Here is a 17110-nt window from a genome sequence, read left to right on the forward strand (position 1 = left end):
TTGAGTGGACTTAACTGTATTTGCAGCTTATGATCAAGCTACAACATCAGACATTCTTCCAGGTTGCCACATAAACATGTATATTATTGGAGTAGTTGGCACAGAATGCTTGTTAAAATACTTCTGTTTTGTTTGTTCCTGTAAGAGTCCAAACATCAGTTCCCTGTGTTCATGCATTAACTAAGCAACTCACCTAAGACTTCTTGAAATATTGAAACTGAATTAAAATTCAGAAGTTCCTGAGACCCTGCTGTTCTGAAATACTGCAGGAAGAGGCAGACTGTTTTTGAAATAACTCAACAGAAACCTGTCAGTTTTAAGGGTTTGCAAACAAGTGAGCCAGACATTATATTAATATTTCCCCTACAGTTAAATAGTTATTTAACAATTAGCCTTATAAAAAGATTACCTAAGTTACATCTCCATGTGCTTGCATGGACTATAATTTCCCTCAGGTAGCATTAGAAGTTTAAAAACCTGTAGTTGTAAACATTTTCTCTTTCAGAGTTTGTCAAAGGATATCTGAAGTTATTTTTCAGCCTTAGAAATATAGCTCAATACCTATATAGCTAAAATAACATTACTTTACAAAGACAACATGAATGACAAAAATATTTATGAACTGTGTTTATATAAACATATTGGCTTGTAAACAAGTTGACAACATTTACATTAAATATTGAAAGAAAGCTTCAAACTAGACAATTTGCATTTAAGAGAAAAATAAGTTAAAAATTAATCACATCTTAATTATTCCATTGGTTATTACTGAGTCAGGCACCTGGCAGTTTCAGAACTGAACTGTACTAAAACACTGCAACAATGCTGAATATTGTCATTTACACTAATGATTTCCTTTGATAAAGTCAAAGCCACCTCATAGTTACCTGAGGATTCCCATGGTAACTCAGTGGGGAAAACAGTATGAAAAGGACTTATTCTTCACAGACTGGGAACTCACCACTTAAGCAGATGTTTTTGGCATACTTTAAGGACAGTCTCTTGTTAGCTCTAGTTTTATATGGGAATCCCAGAAATGCCAGCAAAACTAATGCAAAAGTTAAGTCACATCCTTCTGAAAGTGTAAACCTCATCCAAATCTTTCTAGAAATGTTTACACTAGCTGTTTTGCAGGATTTTAGCTAGCTTTATGAGCTTGAATAAAAAAAAAAAAAGAGTCCTGTAAGTTAGGCATGAAAGTATTTAAGAAACCCTAAGGTAACAGAGAAGCATAATGAATTATGAAAGTTACAATAGTTCATCAAATTACACATCAGAAAGTTACATATATCTGTTTAATCATAGAACAAAATTTTCTATATATTATTCAAACCCAGCTTCAGTATTTGTTCTGATATTACAGTGATACTCAAAGTTTTATTCAGGTTTTTTTACCCCTTTAGATGAGTACACTTATTTCCTCTATTTTTACAGGTGCAAGGATGCTTATTTGGATACCAGTTCCACATGGGTATGACTTTCAACATAACTTTAAATTACATTTTTCCATCTTGAAAGCAAAAGGCTATCAACGGTAATAAACAGACAGTTCATCATCACTCATGTCTGAATCATCTTCATCCACTTCACCTTCAATGACTGATTTCTTGCCTTTGCAGCATGAAACAATTAATCCAATTAAAAAGACCTGCAAATTTAAAATACATAGTAAAAGTTACTATTATTCAATTAAGGAGCATACATAAAACTGAATGGCAGTGATGCAAATGATTCAGTGATATCTACTGTAAATTATCCAACTTGATTCAGCAATCTCTATAATCAAAGTACTTACCACAATGAATGCCCAGTTCCCAAAGTAATAGGCAGCACTGAAGAACCAAAATTTATGAAGAAAAAGGTACGTCCGAGTAACAATACACTGATCTAAAAGGAAAGCAAGTAGTACTGATTAACACAGAACAAATAGAAATCGGCTAATTCTAATTTATAGGGTAATAATTCAACAGTTTTGGAGAGTATTCAGCTCTGAAGAACAATTATACTCTGTTGTCCGTGAGTGCTGGTCAGTTTGTAAGAACCACCTTTTAGAAGCACAGGAGCAGGCAATTCCACTGTGTCGTAAGTCAAGCAAGCAGGGCAGAAGACCAGCTTGGCTGAACAGGGAACCCCTCTTGGAGCTCAAGAGGAAGAAGAAACTGTGTGATCTCTGGAAGCAAGGTCAGGCTCTGCAGGAAGATTACAAAGCTGCGGTTCATATATGCAGGAAGAAGACGCAGAAGGCCAAAGCTCAGTTAGAGTTGAAACTGGCCAGTGTTGTGTCAGACAAGGGCTTTTTTGAGTATGTTAATAGCAAGAAGAGGTCTAAAGAAAACATTAGACCAATACTTGTTGAAGATAGTCATCTGACTAACAGGGATGAAGAAAAAGCAGGGGCATTCAATGCTTTTTTTGCCTCAGTCTTTGGTAATACTGATAGACCTTGGGCTGCCCAGTCCCCTGAGTTGGGAGGACCACAAGTGTGGGAACAGTGACTTTCTATTTGTGGACATTGAAATTGTAAGGGACCAGATGTATCAGCTGAACATTCACAAGTCCATGGGGCCTGATAGGATTCATCCCAGAGTACTGAAGGAGCTAGTGGATGTTACAGCAGGACCCCTCTCTATCATCTGCCAAAGATCTTGGGAGTCTGGGGAGGTCCCTGCTGACTGGAAGCTAGCCAATGTTATTCCAATCTACAAAAAGGGTGCGAGGGAAGACCCAGGGAACTACAGACCTGTTAGTCTAACCTCAGTTCTTGGAAAAATCACGGAGAAGGTTATACTGGGTACTATTGAAAGGCATTTAAAGAATAATACAATCATCAGGCACAGTCGACATGGGTTCACAAAGGGAAAGCTCTGTTCAACTAATTTGATAGCCTTCTATGATAAGGTCACCTGCCTAGTGAATGAAGGGAAGGTGGTGGATGTAGTTTTTCTGGATTTTAGTAAGGCTTTTGATACTGTCCCTCTCAGCACCCTTCTGGACAAGTTGTCCAGCTGTGGGATAAGCGGGTTCAGGATGCACCGGATGAAGAACTGGCTGAAGGGCAGAGCTCAAAGGGTTGTAGTGAATGGGGCTACGCCTGGCTGGTGAACAGTCACCAGCAGTGTTCCTCAGGGTTCAGTTCTAGGGCCAGTCCTGTGCAATATATTTATCAACAATCTGGATGCAGGAGTTGAATGCACCATTAGCAAGTCTGCTGATGAACTGGGAGATGCTGTTGACTCTCTCAAGGGACAAGAGGCATTGCAGAGGGATCTAGATAGATTGGAGCATTGGGCTATGACTAATGGGATGAAATTTAACAAGACCAAATGCCAGATTCTGCACCTAGGACGGAGTAACACTGGGCACAAGTATAAATTGGGAGAGGAGAACAGCCCTGCAGAAAGGGATCTGGGGGTGCTGCTTGCCAGCAGGTTGAATGAGTCAGCAGCGTGCCCTGGAAGCCAAGGCAGCAAACCACTTCCTGGGGTGCATCAAACACAGCATAACCAGCCGGTCAAAAGAGGTGATTATCCCACTGTATTCAGTGTTTGTGCGGCCTCACCTTGAGTACTGTGTGCAGTTCTGGGCCCCACAATTTAAGAAGGGTGTGAAGGTTCTTGAATGTGTCCAGAGGAGGGCAACAAAGCTGGTGACAGGGCTGGAAGGCATGTCCTGTAAGGAGTGACTAAGGACTTTGAGCTTGTCTAGTTTGGGGAAAAGGAGGCTGAGGGGCAACCTCATTGCTCTCTACAGCTTCCTGAGGAGGGGAAGTGGAGAGGGAGGTGCTGATCTCTTCTCCCTGGTATCCAGTGATAGGAGGCATGGGAATGGTTCAAAGCTGCACCAGGGGAGGTTTAGACTGGACATTAGCAAGCATTTCTTTACCGAGAGGGTGGTCAAACACTGGAACAGGCTTCCTAGAAGTGGCTGATGCCCTATGCCTGTCAGTGTTTAAGAGGTATTTAGACAATGTCCTTCATAACATGCTTTAACTTTTGGTCAGCCCTGAAGTGGTCAGGCAGTTGGACTAGATAATGGTTGTAGGTCCCTTCCAACAGAAATATTCTATTCTATATCAAATTTACTCTCCTCTACCAAAAAGGTATACAGTTGGACTAGATGAGAAATATTTGTTATTATGGTAGAGTGACTGTGAAAACAGGTAATGCTAAGCTAAGAGTTACACAGGTAACCCCATTACTATTGGGTACAATTTCTCCTACAAGTGTCAATTATTGCCTGTTCTGACACAGATCCTAATTACCCACCTCCCATTTTAGATAAACTGTAGCTATAAGAAGGAGATAAAAAGCAGCTTCTGTACTAGAAAACATTTCAGTACTTTGAAAAATGTCTCTCTACCAGGATTGTATAAGTTTTGTAAAAATCGAAGTCAACTACAATGTTGAGTTGTGTAGGCAAAAAGCCCACCACATACTGGGCCTTTTGTGACCCTTATAGAGGGCTTATTTGTACCCTGACAGTACTGGTTAAATCTTACTCCCTGTCTAACACCATAAATATAGCCACATCTAAAAATACTTAGTATTCTTCTCCATTACGAAGTGGCAGATTTTAACAGAGTTAAGAATCAAATTGTCAAGGCATTTAAGACTGCAGACAGCATAAAGGCTTGTATGGGACACTGAGCCTGTACAATTCAAGAGGTCATGTCAGAGGGTAGCCAGCAGGACATGTGAGCCAGCTGACAGAATCTCTTCAGTGCAAGGAGGGGTACACTGAGTTCATGCTAACATATAACGTGATCTCCTGTTTTTCTCTTTTACTATGCTTCAAACCCCACCTAAAGCCCATTTCAGAGCAGAAATTGGTATCTAAACAATTTGAACACTAGAGAAAGCAAGCAACCCAGAACTGGCCTGTTCGTCCCTCAGTTCTGACCCCAGGTTTGGAAATACCCTCTAGGTGCAGCTGAATTACAGAATTCCCACCTCCTAAAGCTGTGAGTGATATGCTGCTACTTATATAGTTTAACTTTCAGCAGCCATCTAGCAAGCTAACAAGCTGACAATCATCAGTTTCTGAAAGTAAGTATTTTATTTAAAGATTTAACTTCCACATTAGATAACTGCTGCTTTAACAATACCACATACTATAGCTCACTATTTCCTGGGGAGAGAAAACTTAGGAGTTAGGGATAGGTCTTTTTCAGGATGGTCTGCTGCTTGACCTTGCCGAGACAATCACCCACAAACTAAATCCCTAGTGTCTAGAATGATTGTATCTAAATAAACAAACAACTCCATTCCTTCAACAGTTCTCCAATGACTTAGTTGATAAAACTAATGGAACAATTTAAAATACTAAGTTAAATACTACTTTATGCAGCAGACTGATTTCTGGAGTCTATTACACAGTATCAGCAGACAAAAAAGTTAAACTGGGATTTCACAACTACTAGACACAAGGGATACAACACACAACTAGGCACATTCTGCAGATAATTAAAGTGCAAAACAGCTTAATTAGAGAAAGCATGCTTCTCCACCAACACATACAGAATGAAAGCACAGGGAAGGAATTTGGCTGAACTAATCCTTCCTGGTTTTCCAGACTAGATCTCAGTTATGCAGTGAAAACTGTTCCCCTTCCCCCTCCCCCATTAACACCAGTCAATAGTACTTACCCTACAACAGAGGAAAAAAGATTGTAAAGTAGCACACCACTCAACATTCCATGCTAGCATGACATGTCCATAGAAAAAGTGAAGTTTCCGATAAAGTAAGAAATGCCGGTAAAGTGAATATGCTTCATAATTGCAGATAGTACTGTCAACACCATCTGCAGCTCTCCAGCTGGTTACTTGAATTAAAAAACAGCTAAAAGACTTTCAGATGGCTCTCTATAGTAATTGGATTAAATAGATGACGGTAAATATTTTAGAACAGTTTGACCTTGAGAAAACATTTCTATGGAATATGTCACAAGTTCAGCTAACTAAATTTTAGTTATTCCTTCTGAACTAAGATATTAGTAAATAGGCTGACATAACATGACATTTTTAATCAACTTATTCATCCACATGACATAATTTAGAATCAGTTATAATGAATAACCTGAATTAAGATAACTAGTTGTTGTCCAGAATGATAATTGTTAATATTACTGACATAGCTTGATCATTTGGAACAAAAGTATACATGGAAAGCTACCAAGCCTCCAATACATAACTGCCACCACTTTAAGAATAGAGCATATTATATAGCGCTGACCAAGCAAAGCCAAACAGCCAGGATTCAAGACAAAACAATTTTTTTTAAACAAAGGATGATAAGTGCTAATAGCCATGACTACCTGAAGAGTCAACTATCTTTTACTTCAAGTCCACTGATGAAGTTTTTTTTCATTCTGGTGAATTAGAAAACCCTTAGGCTTAATGTACTAATATTTTCAAACAAAGGCTTGTTCTGAGAAGTGAATTAGTTTAATATGAATCACAAGGATAAACAAATCTGTTGATAAACAAATCTTAAAGCCTAAAAAGTCATTTCATGCACTGAAAACTCAAATTACGAGAACTTATTTACAAATAATGCAGTCTGCCTTTTCTGCATCTGAAAATACAGTGAGCTTTCACAAAAGCATATAGAAGGAAATAGTTTTAGGGAAGAGTTAGAAATTGTTGTGAACAATGTAATTTAAAAACATTGACATTCTTTGGGAGTCAATACTAAAGTGCACACTTGTTTTACCTCTTCATTAATCAACTGGACAATGAAACAGATTAGATCATCTGTAAATCTGTAGATCAAACTGGGGAGCAGAGGCCCCACACACTAGATAGTAAGATTCAGAGGCAGCCTATTTTTCCAGCCCGTTGAAATAATCCTCAAAAGTTAACAGACAGAAGTTCTGCACCTGGAACAAAGTGCCACCATGGAACAGTGCAGGCTGAGGGTTGACCAGATACAATGCAACTTTGCAGAAAGCAACCTCATGTCCCAGTAGACAAACAGAACATGTAGTTCTCAGTGCTACAGTGCTCATCTGCAACTCAAAAATGTAACTGAATACCAGGCTTCACTAACACGAGTACAGCCAACAGGTCCAGGGAAGTGATGACTTCCTTCTACTCTGACTAGAACTACACTTGCAACAGTGCCATTTTGGGCACCCCAGCAAGAAAGAAGCATTGACACACTGGAACAAGTCCAGTGGAGGACCACTGCAACAGCTAGAGCACACAGCATGCAATGAAGATGTGTTTGTTCAGCTTGGAGTAAAGGTGCTTGCAGGCGTGTCCTACTGCTGCCTCTGCTAGCTAGTGGGGACCTACAAAATACCGGGCAAGATTCTTTCTAGACCTGCACAACAAAAGGACAACAGGTGACAGAGTTTCAGCAAGAAATATTCCTATTAGATAATAGGAGAAGCTTCACCATCAGCATAGTTAAACATTGAAGCAGGCTACCCAAAGAGGTTTCAGAATCTACATCTGTGGAGACACTCACAAGTGGATGGACCTGAGCAATCTGCTCTCCTTGACCCTGCTGGGGGGTTGGACCAGACAACCTCTTGAGGTCCTGTGTGTGATCAAAATCATTACAATTCACATGACACGAAGGTAGACAGAGACACCACAGGTAGATCTAACACTAAACATGGTATTTTGGATGGAAAACCCAATCTGAGAATGTCATCCACAGACAGATGAAGTTTACCTGCCTAATTTCCAGCAGAACCTAATTTTGCTTAAAATACACTCAAAACTACTTCTAAAGGAAAATCTGCAGCTTTACTGTGCTAGAATGTATAAACACTGCATATTCCAAATCCTAAAAGCACTGAAGGCATGGCTTCAGGTATCCAAGAACATGTAGTGTTTCATATGCTGCCAATCATTCAAAAGCTGTGTTGCAAAAAGCAGCTGCTGCTTCCAGTCCAACTTTCAACTTAACTTCAAGAAAGGGTTTGATGTGTTTCTAAACTTAAATTACACATCAAGTTCCAAAAGGTTTGAGATTTCACCTGGGAAAGTGTAGTTAAGGGGACACCTGCATTTCTTCCTTACAGGCATTACTTACAGGCATTACTTACCTGCATTTGGCCTGCGCCCCTACTCACAGTTTAATCTAACTTGGATAGGAACATTTCTATGGGATGATCATTAATGCACATCTCTGGTACCTCAAATACAGCAGCGCTTCAACAGCTGTGACACCTTAAGCACATTCTTTCTAGGCTTTTGTTGATTTCCAGATATTATTTTTCATTGTGCTACGAAGATACGACGACATACCTATTTTACTATTTACTGCCATTCCTGTATGCTTCACTTGGGTTACGTGACTTAAGACAAGCAGCACGTTATATCACAGAAAGAACATTTCTACAGGCCACATCAGTTCTACATTACAATAAAACAAGTCAACTGCCTTTAAATTGTTTTTAAAGATGCTCATATTTTCTTACTATGGCTTTCCTGCAAAGCTAAAATGCATTTTGACAAATAGAGTAAACTAGAGCAAGAACAGTTGGCTTTGGATGCTGTAACTTGTGAAACACAGCTGGATAGACCACTCCTAAATACCTTCTGAAACATTATCTCGCACCTACAAGTAGTATCAATATTAATGTTTTTCTCTGCCACAGTCTACAAGTATTTTAAACAAAGTGAGAAAAACACTAGACTCCTATGAACTGAGCAGGTACAGGGCATAGATTTCAGGCTTGAAAAAGGCCTCAGAGAAACATGCCTTTACTTACCAGAAACTAAGCAACAGCAGAAGATGAAGCAGCCTTTGGATTATTTTACTTGAAAGATCTATGATAGCAAATGTTTTACTGGATGGTAGAATGATTCTGATAAGTATGCCCCTTCAGCAACTCACTAAGGTAAACTAAGGGCTCTGACAAAATCTTGTTACAATGACAAGATTTTCTTTGCAGCAATATATGTAATGCTTTCTCAAACTTCAAAATAAAAGGAACTTCTTAATTGGATACCTCATCTGGGACAAGAAAAGTGTGTTGTAACTCAGACCAGTTATGAAAGACTAAGGAAATGTGTAAGACCCATAGATTGGCTACATGTGGCTATAGAGTACACAAAATAAAAGTCCTATTATTTAATTTTATCTTGCAATTCAACATTTCACTAGTGAAGTCATGCAAACAGTTATAGTCAATTCACAGTAATCAAACTGACCAAAAAAGTAACTTTGCCTGTACAGAGAAACTGTACAAGTTAATGGCCCACAAAAAACCATGACACTTCAACTAGGTAAAAAACCAAGTGACACCTAATGGTGTAAGACCCATAATCCATATTCATCACTGCATAACGACTAATTAATTTTTCTCTCAAGAAGCAGCAACACTTCCACTTCCCACATAAATACTCAATGAATGATCAGAATCCCTTTTGACCGTTGGAGGGAAGGAGTGCTACAGTTCTGTAAGCAATCCTGAGACATGTGTACTGATTTTCCCATTTATTAAAAAAAATTCAGACACAAAATAGTGGAAATAAGCAGCAAGTAATAAAATTCAGAAAGAAAACAGTCTGCTAAAGATTGAAACCTTGAGACAGGACATAGACTTGTTTCTGGTTCTAGCTTTGGTCACAGCCCAAAGTGTTCAGATGGACAAGACAAAGGAAGCTTCAGGAATCTCCAGATATTAGCAGGTATATCAAAAGTTTTGTAATTACATGTTTGCCCTTTGATCTTGTACCTATCATCTTGCAACTTTACACTTAGAGAAATATGGATGAAGCTGTTAAGGTCACTCCAGGACTTCCAATGTCTGCAGAAGTTTAAGATTGTATTTCACATACCACTCTCACAGGTTTCTCTGGAAACAGATTCATGGAGTGGCAGTAACAGCTGCCCCCAGCCATGAATGCAGTATTTCTTTTCTTGTTGGCTAAACAGGGCAAAAAATGACTATGTTCTTAGTTGCCTGTTACTCAGCAGTTTCTACAAAAGCAGGTTTTTTTTCATATTCTATTTGAGCACATGCCCACTTGTTCCATATTCTTCTCTGCTGTGATATATATACACACACAAAATTAATACTAGCCTCATTCAGCTGTTGAGCTGGCCTTTGCACTTCACAATCCAGCCTGTCTGCTGCTGCTTCTCTGGTTTCACTAGCTAAAAATCAACCTGCTATACAAAGCTTTTACAACTTTTAGTTTGTGGCATCCCATACTAGTTCTCTTTCCCTCAGCTAACTTTTTCCAGAAATTGCTTAAACCTTCAAGTTGTCACTCCTTCAGCTTTCACAATAATGCAAGTATTAGAGCTTCACCATCGCTTGCCTCAAGGTTAACTTTGCAACAAATTTACACCTTTGATCCCTTATCAGACTGAAAAGCATGTTGGAAAACATACTACTGGAATTGGTTCATTCACGTATAGCAAGGATCTGAAAACATTTCCCAACTTGTTGTATGTAGCTACAATATCTCCCCATTTAAAGAGATGAGAATCACTAAGCTTCCAATATTTCAAGCTGAGAGCCAAGTACTACAGTGCACTACAGAAGCATAAGTATCAAATCACTCGGATGTTAAACAATAGTTTGCAGCTATCTACAATCTTTTTAAATATAGGTCTAACATACAAGCACAAAAAGCTGCCTGCCGTTTCATCCCAGTTGTTTTTGGTCTAGGTTTTTTTGCTTAGCTGGAAGTGGTAGTGAGATGGCACCTAAGAGACCTCTCGAAACCAAAAGTCTAGCTGGATGAAGTAGAGTCCAAAAACCTAACTTATTCAACAAGAGATGCTCAGTAGGTTTGGAATCAAATCCTGCCAAAGGAAAAGCTAAGGTGGAGCCAGGAACTCAGAAACCATGGACTACTGAGGAACCTGGAAAAACTATTTGGGACAAGCTATCATTTAGAAAGCAAACTGCTTTTTTCTGACTCAAGCTACAGGTAAGTTGCATTTGATACCTCATATTGCATATCTGCAAATCAAACCCAGTCTGATATAAACCTAGACAGACAGAAAAGGATGTAATCAATGTGAATCAGTCTGGTTTTATAACAAAATAGTCAGATCTGATTTTGTAGCAAAAGTTACAAGTCTGGATGACCAATAGCTATTTGCAGTTCATTAACTATTGCAGCAGTCATACAACTTCTTGATGATAATTACACACTATGAATATTTACATTAAATGGCTCAAGAACCTCCAAGTCCCTTCAGTGCTAGCAGGACTTCATAGCATAAGGAGGCTTCCAGTAAGATCCTCCAAGATTTTGTGCTGAAAAGAGAAGAAAAGTCACTAGTCAAAGTTCCTGAAAGCTAAATAATGAGAACAAAGTCCTATTGAGCAATCTGGGTCACCTAACCATTTTTTCCAACAGTCAAACTTGAAGTGGCATGTATGAACAGGAAATGCGGGATTTAGTTGCAGAAAAAGGGTACTAGATCTTACAAACAAGCAAGCACAAACAAGCTTTAGCTAAACATAGGCAAGAGTTCTCACCACTTCCCTCTATACATTCAAAGAGCCTATCAGTCCTCTCTTTGCCATTTTAGATTTGGAGTTCATCCTAGCACAGCTATGGCATTACAATGGAAAATTGCATCCAGCTATAAGGTTTCTATTTTAGTTTGGTTACAGAGAATCTGAGGGGGTGCCAAGATTTGCATGTATTAACAGACTAGAGGAAAACCATTTAATGAGATTCAAAGAGCTAAACCTATTAATCTCATTTTTCATAAGTTTAAAGGATGACAGTTTTTGTTTATTAAATACCTTCAAGTAAAGGAAATACTAATGCTATACAAGGCCATGCATATAGTGAAAAGGTACAGCATTAACCAACGACTAAGATCTGAAGCCATGCTAATTCCAAACAGAGATACTGTCCTTTTTCTACAGGGAAGCAATAAACCATTGGATCTACCCACAGAGGGAAAAAGTGTTCTCTGTTTCTGTTGAAACTAGGTACCTTTTGAAACACTAGATACAATTTAGGTTAATTACAAACACTGGCCAGATGTATTTGTACACAAGCCATATAATTGCTATTTCTTGCCTTTAAACCGCCGACTTAAATTTGAACTTCTGCAAGAGATGTTTTCTAAGTCTCCCTTGAACATCTTATTTTTAAGTAACTAAAGGCAACAATTCTTATTTTAAAGACATAGCTATTGATAAACTTTGAAGGCAATACCCTAGGGATGAACATGGATGCAAAATTCCAGAAAGCAAGAAATCAATGGACAGCATAACCTGTCATTTTCATTCTAATCAAAACACTTTCCATTAGCTACCTACCACACTTTCCAGCATCAGCTTGGTACAAGCTTTAACTTACACTAGTTTAGACTTCTCCTTGAAACTACATTACACCACTTGACCTTCAATGTTAGCTTCATTTTTGTCATGTCCTTTCTACTTGCCTCATACTGTCTTTAGCTGACCATTTAAGAAGGATGTCTGTCCAGTGTGAGAAGGATTCATTGTTTTCCTCATCCTGAGATCATGCTACATGGAAAAGAATTTGGAGGATGGGGAGAAAGAAGATATTTTAACAGATTGGTCTTGACCTCTTAATATCCTTACACAGAGTACCTCATATTCTGTCCTTAGACAGAAGTATTTATAGCCAGCTAACACTCAAAGAAGCATTTGACTAAGTAGGGCAACTTTCAGTGCTGGCATGCCTTACTTATTCTCTGGAGAACAAAACCAGTTATGTATATCATTAAAGAGTCAAACTGAAAGGACTCAGTGCCAAATTCTTTTAAATGAGAAGTTGGATGTGAATTAGTGATGTTCTCATTAATAATGCTCTGAAAACAATGGCTTCCTTCCCATCCTTTCCCATCTTCTGGCTCCTTCAGATACATGATTTATGATACAATTGACTAATCCAGTCAGGTTTCTCTCATAGTTCAGACAGGATTTGCCCAGTCCAATGTCATTCATCCAACCCAGCTGCAGGATGTGTCCTAGGCAATCAAAGAGACCATCTTCATGAACTGATCCTTTTTAATTCTATTTGGCAAGCCATATTTGAAGATGGACAGGAAACATCTGTATGCAGCTTCACCAGCTGTAGTTACAGGCTGCTGTCTAAGTTTTCTGCATGGCTGTTCTTGAGCATGTTGTGTAGTGAATTCATCAGCTGTTTGTACCAAGATAGAAAGATGATTTGATTACCCCAGCAGAAGCAGCTCCCAACATTTCATTTTAAATATTTCCAATACATGTTGTAATTCATGTTTCTCAGTGATGAAAAGATTTGGTAGCATTGCTATTTATAGAAAGGCCAAATATGATGCCTTCTTTTGGTAAGAGAACTGCCTTTATTAAAAGGCATTTTGTAGATAAAGTGTTGATAGGTTTCTTACTTAAAGGGGTTCTTACACTGGGTTCATTACTTCCTTTTCAGAGCGGATGCATACCCCTCTATCATTTGTAAGGAGCTTCAACTCTTATTCCAAAGTACTGATAATATCAGAGCACATCACTTTACTGTTGGGCTTAAATCCAACAGGCAATAGAAATAGGATGTTGATCCAAGAAGAGAATATGCAATTGCTTTATTGCTAAACTCCTTTTAACATTTTGGAGTGCTTAGTAAATGCAGCCTCTTCTCTCTCCAGTTATGATCTCTTCGTGGGAGAAGAGGGGTAGTTCAGAGCAACTCATATCTGTCCACAGTGGTGGGGTGCAGAAAAAAGTGTAGGAATTGATGTTTCTACAACTGCGCATCCATGAACAAAATACTGCAGGAAGATTTATGGCACTCTTAGCTACTCACACTATTTACGGCTGCCAAACAGGGCTTTCTGCAGTCAAACATGCACTATTGTGCTTATTTATATTGAGTTCTCATGATTATAGAGGACTTCAGTAGTGTTAGGTATAAGTACTGAGTAAGTATATTCAGGGTAAAGTACTAGTAAGGTCATTCAGTAAAATAACTGGAAAATAGATAAAATCCATGCTAAAATCCTTATTTAGGCTCTTTGTGAAACATTTCAACTTTGCAAATTAATTCATTTAAAACAACCATTTGGGAGTGGTGATCTATGGTCATAAGATACTCAATACAAAATTACTAATAGTGAAGGTTCTGAGCAACTTGCTTGTGCTTTCACTTTGCATGCCTCCTGGATTTCTCTGAAGGAGAAACAAATATGTTCCTGTTTTGGCATTCATATCCGGGGTTCCTTTCCAGCTTGAGTAACATCTACATCTAATCTTTATTCAGGCTAAAATAAAGCCTGAGGTCTTACACTTGTTGATTTCCAGCTGACAAGAGAGTCCTACAAGAAGGCACAGATGTAATTAGCACAGTAAGTCCTGCTCAGTTCAAAGCCTTAGAAATGGAGATAACCTTTTTTTTCCCACTTCACATGCAGTTGGAGTCACAGGTCTATGCAAGAGGCCCAGGAGATAGACTGTACCCAGCATTTAGCAGGCCTTTGGTAAGGCTCATTTTCCCAGTTAAGGAAATGAAAGAATCCAAGTCAAAGGGGATTCATAGCATGTTCTGCACTTAAAGTGAATGATGTTTAAAAAACCAACTTTCATGGTTTTCTGGTCTAGAAAGAGGTAGAGAGTGTTTATCAGATCTCATATTAAGGTTGGGAAAAATCTTGTATACAGGCTTGCAGCTGAGCCATTGCTCATTTACATTAAGTCTCATTAACCTGTTTAGCTAAACCTATACCAAGTTTTCAATGCATTAGTCCAGCTGCAAGAGTCTTAATCACATAACTGAACTCCTTTGCTTGACCTTATGCTCAACTGAACCGTGGACCCAACAGTTCAGTGGGCATTAGACCTTGAAAACAATGATCAAATGAGGTCTTTTTCCTGACTGTATCGACACTGAAAACTAATGCTTGTTTTGCCTATAACAAATATATTTAAGTTTGCTGCTCCAAAAGACCATTTAAAAAGCTTTTAAAAAGTCTACGTTAACCAGAACACAAGCCTTTTGTGTAAGATGTTTAAATGTAACTAAGAAAAGGTACTTTGAGTTATAAGATGTAGCCTGCTCTATTACTTTTGGGCTTCTGTTCTGGTTCATGTAGTTATGCTATCATGGTCTCTGGCATTCAGTATAAAGCAGATGCACCTCCTGCATACTAGGAGTAAATACAGACAAGCTTCGCTGCCGGAAAGTAGACAATACAATGCTAAAATGCCACGAATTATGTATTTAACCATAAATAGTTAAGAGTGTGGTTTTTATAAGATTGTATTTTAAGTGCCTTATGTTTCCTCAGAAAGTGTAATTGTCCTTTTCATCAAGTCAAACACGGGTTTGAAACATATATAGAAAACACTGCCAATTAAAGCCTGAAGTTTTAACAATATTGAAGTTACTGAGAGTATTAGTTGCTACAACAAGATCAGATCAGGTCTCTTCTACCATCTCAGAAAGAAAAAATGTCCTTAGAGTAAGCAGAGATCATATATACAACATCTGAGTATTCAATAAAACAGAGCGGATTGCTATAAGCTTATCTATCAGCACAGCCATTAAAAGGTCATAGTTTGTTTTATGTTTAAGGAAAAGCACCTGCTGAATTAATTCATTTTAAATAAAACAAAATAAAGTGCTGAGAAGACAGATCAGTATTTGCATTTAGTTGCAGTTCAGTGGTTTATAAGATAAAATCATAGTACCACAGAAGTTAATAAAAAAAAATACAAGTGCTTGGCCAATCTTTATCTTAACTTGAAGTTAGTTGCATCTATTTTTGCTCTGTGTCTAGTATCCTTAAAAACAGGAGTTGTATTTAAAAATCTAGTTCCTACCTTCAAAATAGAATATGCTGACAAGTGAAATTTATCTGATCACGGAGCAGCATCTACAACATTTATTTTCATTACTTTTCATTACCAGGTATTAAAAGTGGTAGGTATTCCAAGGCAAGCATTACATTTCCACTTTCTAAAATTGACTGGATGAAACAGTGAATAAAGTGTTTTCATTAATGCAACTTTTTTTTAAGTTTTCAGCATCACAAAATAAACTTTTCTTTCATTTATAAAAACACTTTAATGGCCTGACTGTATTTGTAGTTAATAGAACTCCACTATAGCCTTTTGATCACATTAACCTTCACATGTAAGAAATATCCATCCATCTTCTACTTACACTAGGCTAGCATAGGACAGCATATCAATACCTTCTCTGTCTCTTTCCTATTAAGAAAAGAGAACATGACTCAGATACCCAGTGCAACAACACATGTTAATGATGGCAAACCAAAGCCATCATTTACACAGGCCAACTCTTGTGTTCAACACATCAGAACACTAGTTTTAAGCATCAGCTATATTGTTTCCATTGATCAAAGCAAATTAGGAAAAAAAATCATGCAAAGTATTCAAAGTACTCTAAAATATCACCAAGCATAGGTGGGATTTAGGAAGTTTTTCAGTCCAACCCCAGTTCCTACGATTAAGCAACAAAGTCTGATGAAATCAGACTATTTGAATTTCTCCCAGAAAAGTCAAGACTAACAAGCTTATTGATGTCAGTGAGTATATTCTTCTCCCAGCAAATACTAGCCAAGCCAAAAAGCTGTTTACAAGAAACAAAGATCTGTACAACCTGCTCAAAGTGATCTCATTTTGAAAGATGACAGATTTTGCTCTTCTAAACTGCCACAGAACAGTTTCTATTTTTAATCACAAAAAATATGGCAGCTTAAATATGAATTGAACAATTACATTTGTCAACATATCAAAACACTTAAAAGTGCATTAAGTCTAAAAATAGCCATCTAAAATAAGTGTGGCTAAATCATTTATTTGAAGTATGGAGAAGACAGAAGAAAAATCAATCCCCCTTGGAAAATTATATGAACCACCAGGAATAAGACTACCACCTACATACTAAATTTGAAGATAAGTTCAAATACAAGGGGACCACCTTGCAAAAGAGACCACAGCCTCACAGATTGGCAACAAAGAACTAATGGTCCAGTTATCTCCACTAGAACAAAAATAGTTTAAAATTAAATATTATCTTTCCCAGTAACATAAGTAGGAAGAAAACCTGAGGAGCTGCTAAGATCTTCTAGAAGCATAGTCAGAATTCAGTAGTTACAGACTACTGATAAGATGAGAATACAGGACAACTATTTATCTTTTCTACCAA

General features: G+C 38.0%; 1 protein-coding gene across 2 annotated transcripts in view; it reads right to left on the reverse strand.

Moving 5' to 3' along the window:
• Window positions 1-603: 603 nt before the first annotated feature.
• The window catches only part of LMBRD1 (LMBR1 domain containing 1), an 88342-nt gene continuing 71835 nt past the window's right edge, over window positions 604-17110 (reverse strand). The window contains exons 13-14 of one of the 2 annotated variants that reach the window (XM_075498148.1): window positions 1796-1887; window positions 604-1648 (exon numbers count right to left, since the gene is read on the reverse strand). In XM_075498148.1, coding sequence (XP_075354263.1) covers window positions 1529-1648; window positions 1796-1887 — 212 coding nt within the window. In that variant the 3' untranslated portion in view covers window positions 604-1528. The remainder of the gene's footprint in view (window positions 1649-1795; window positions 1888-17110) is intronic. The other variant, XM_075498147.1, reaches the window with a different exon arrangement.

Source organism: Mycteria americana, chromosome 3, assembly GCF_035582795.1.
Source record: "Mycteria americana isolate JAX WOST 10 ecotype Jacksonville Zoo and Gardens chromosome 3, USCA_MyAme_1.0, whole genome shotgun sequence".
Classification (NCBI taxonomy): Eukaryota; Metazoa; Chordata; class Aves; order Ciconiiformes; family Ciconiidae; genus Mycteria; species Mycteria americana.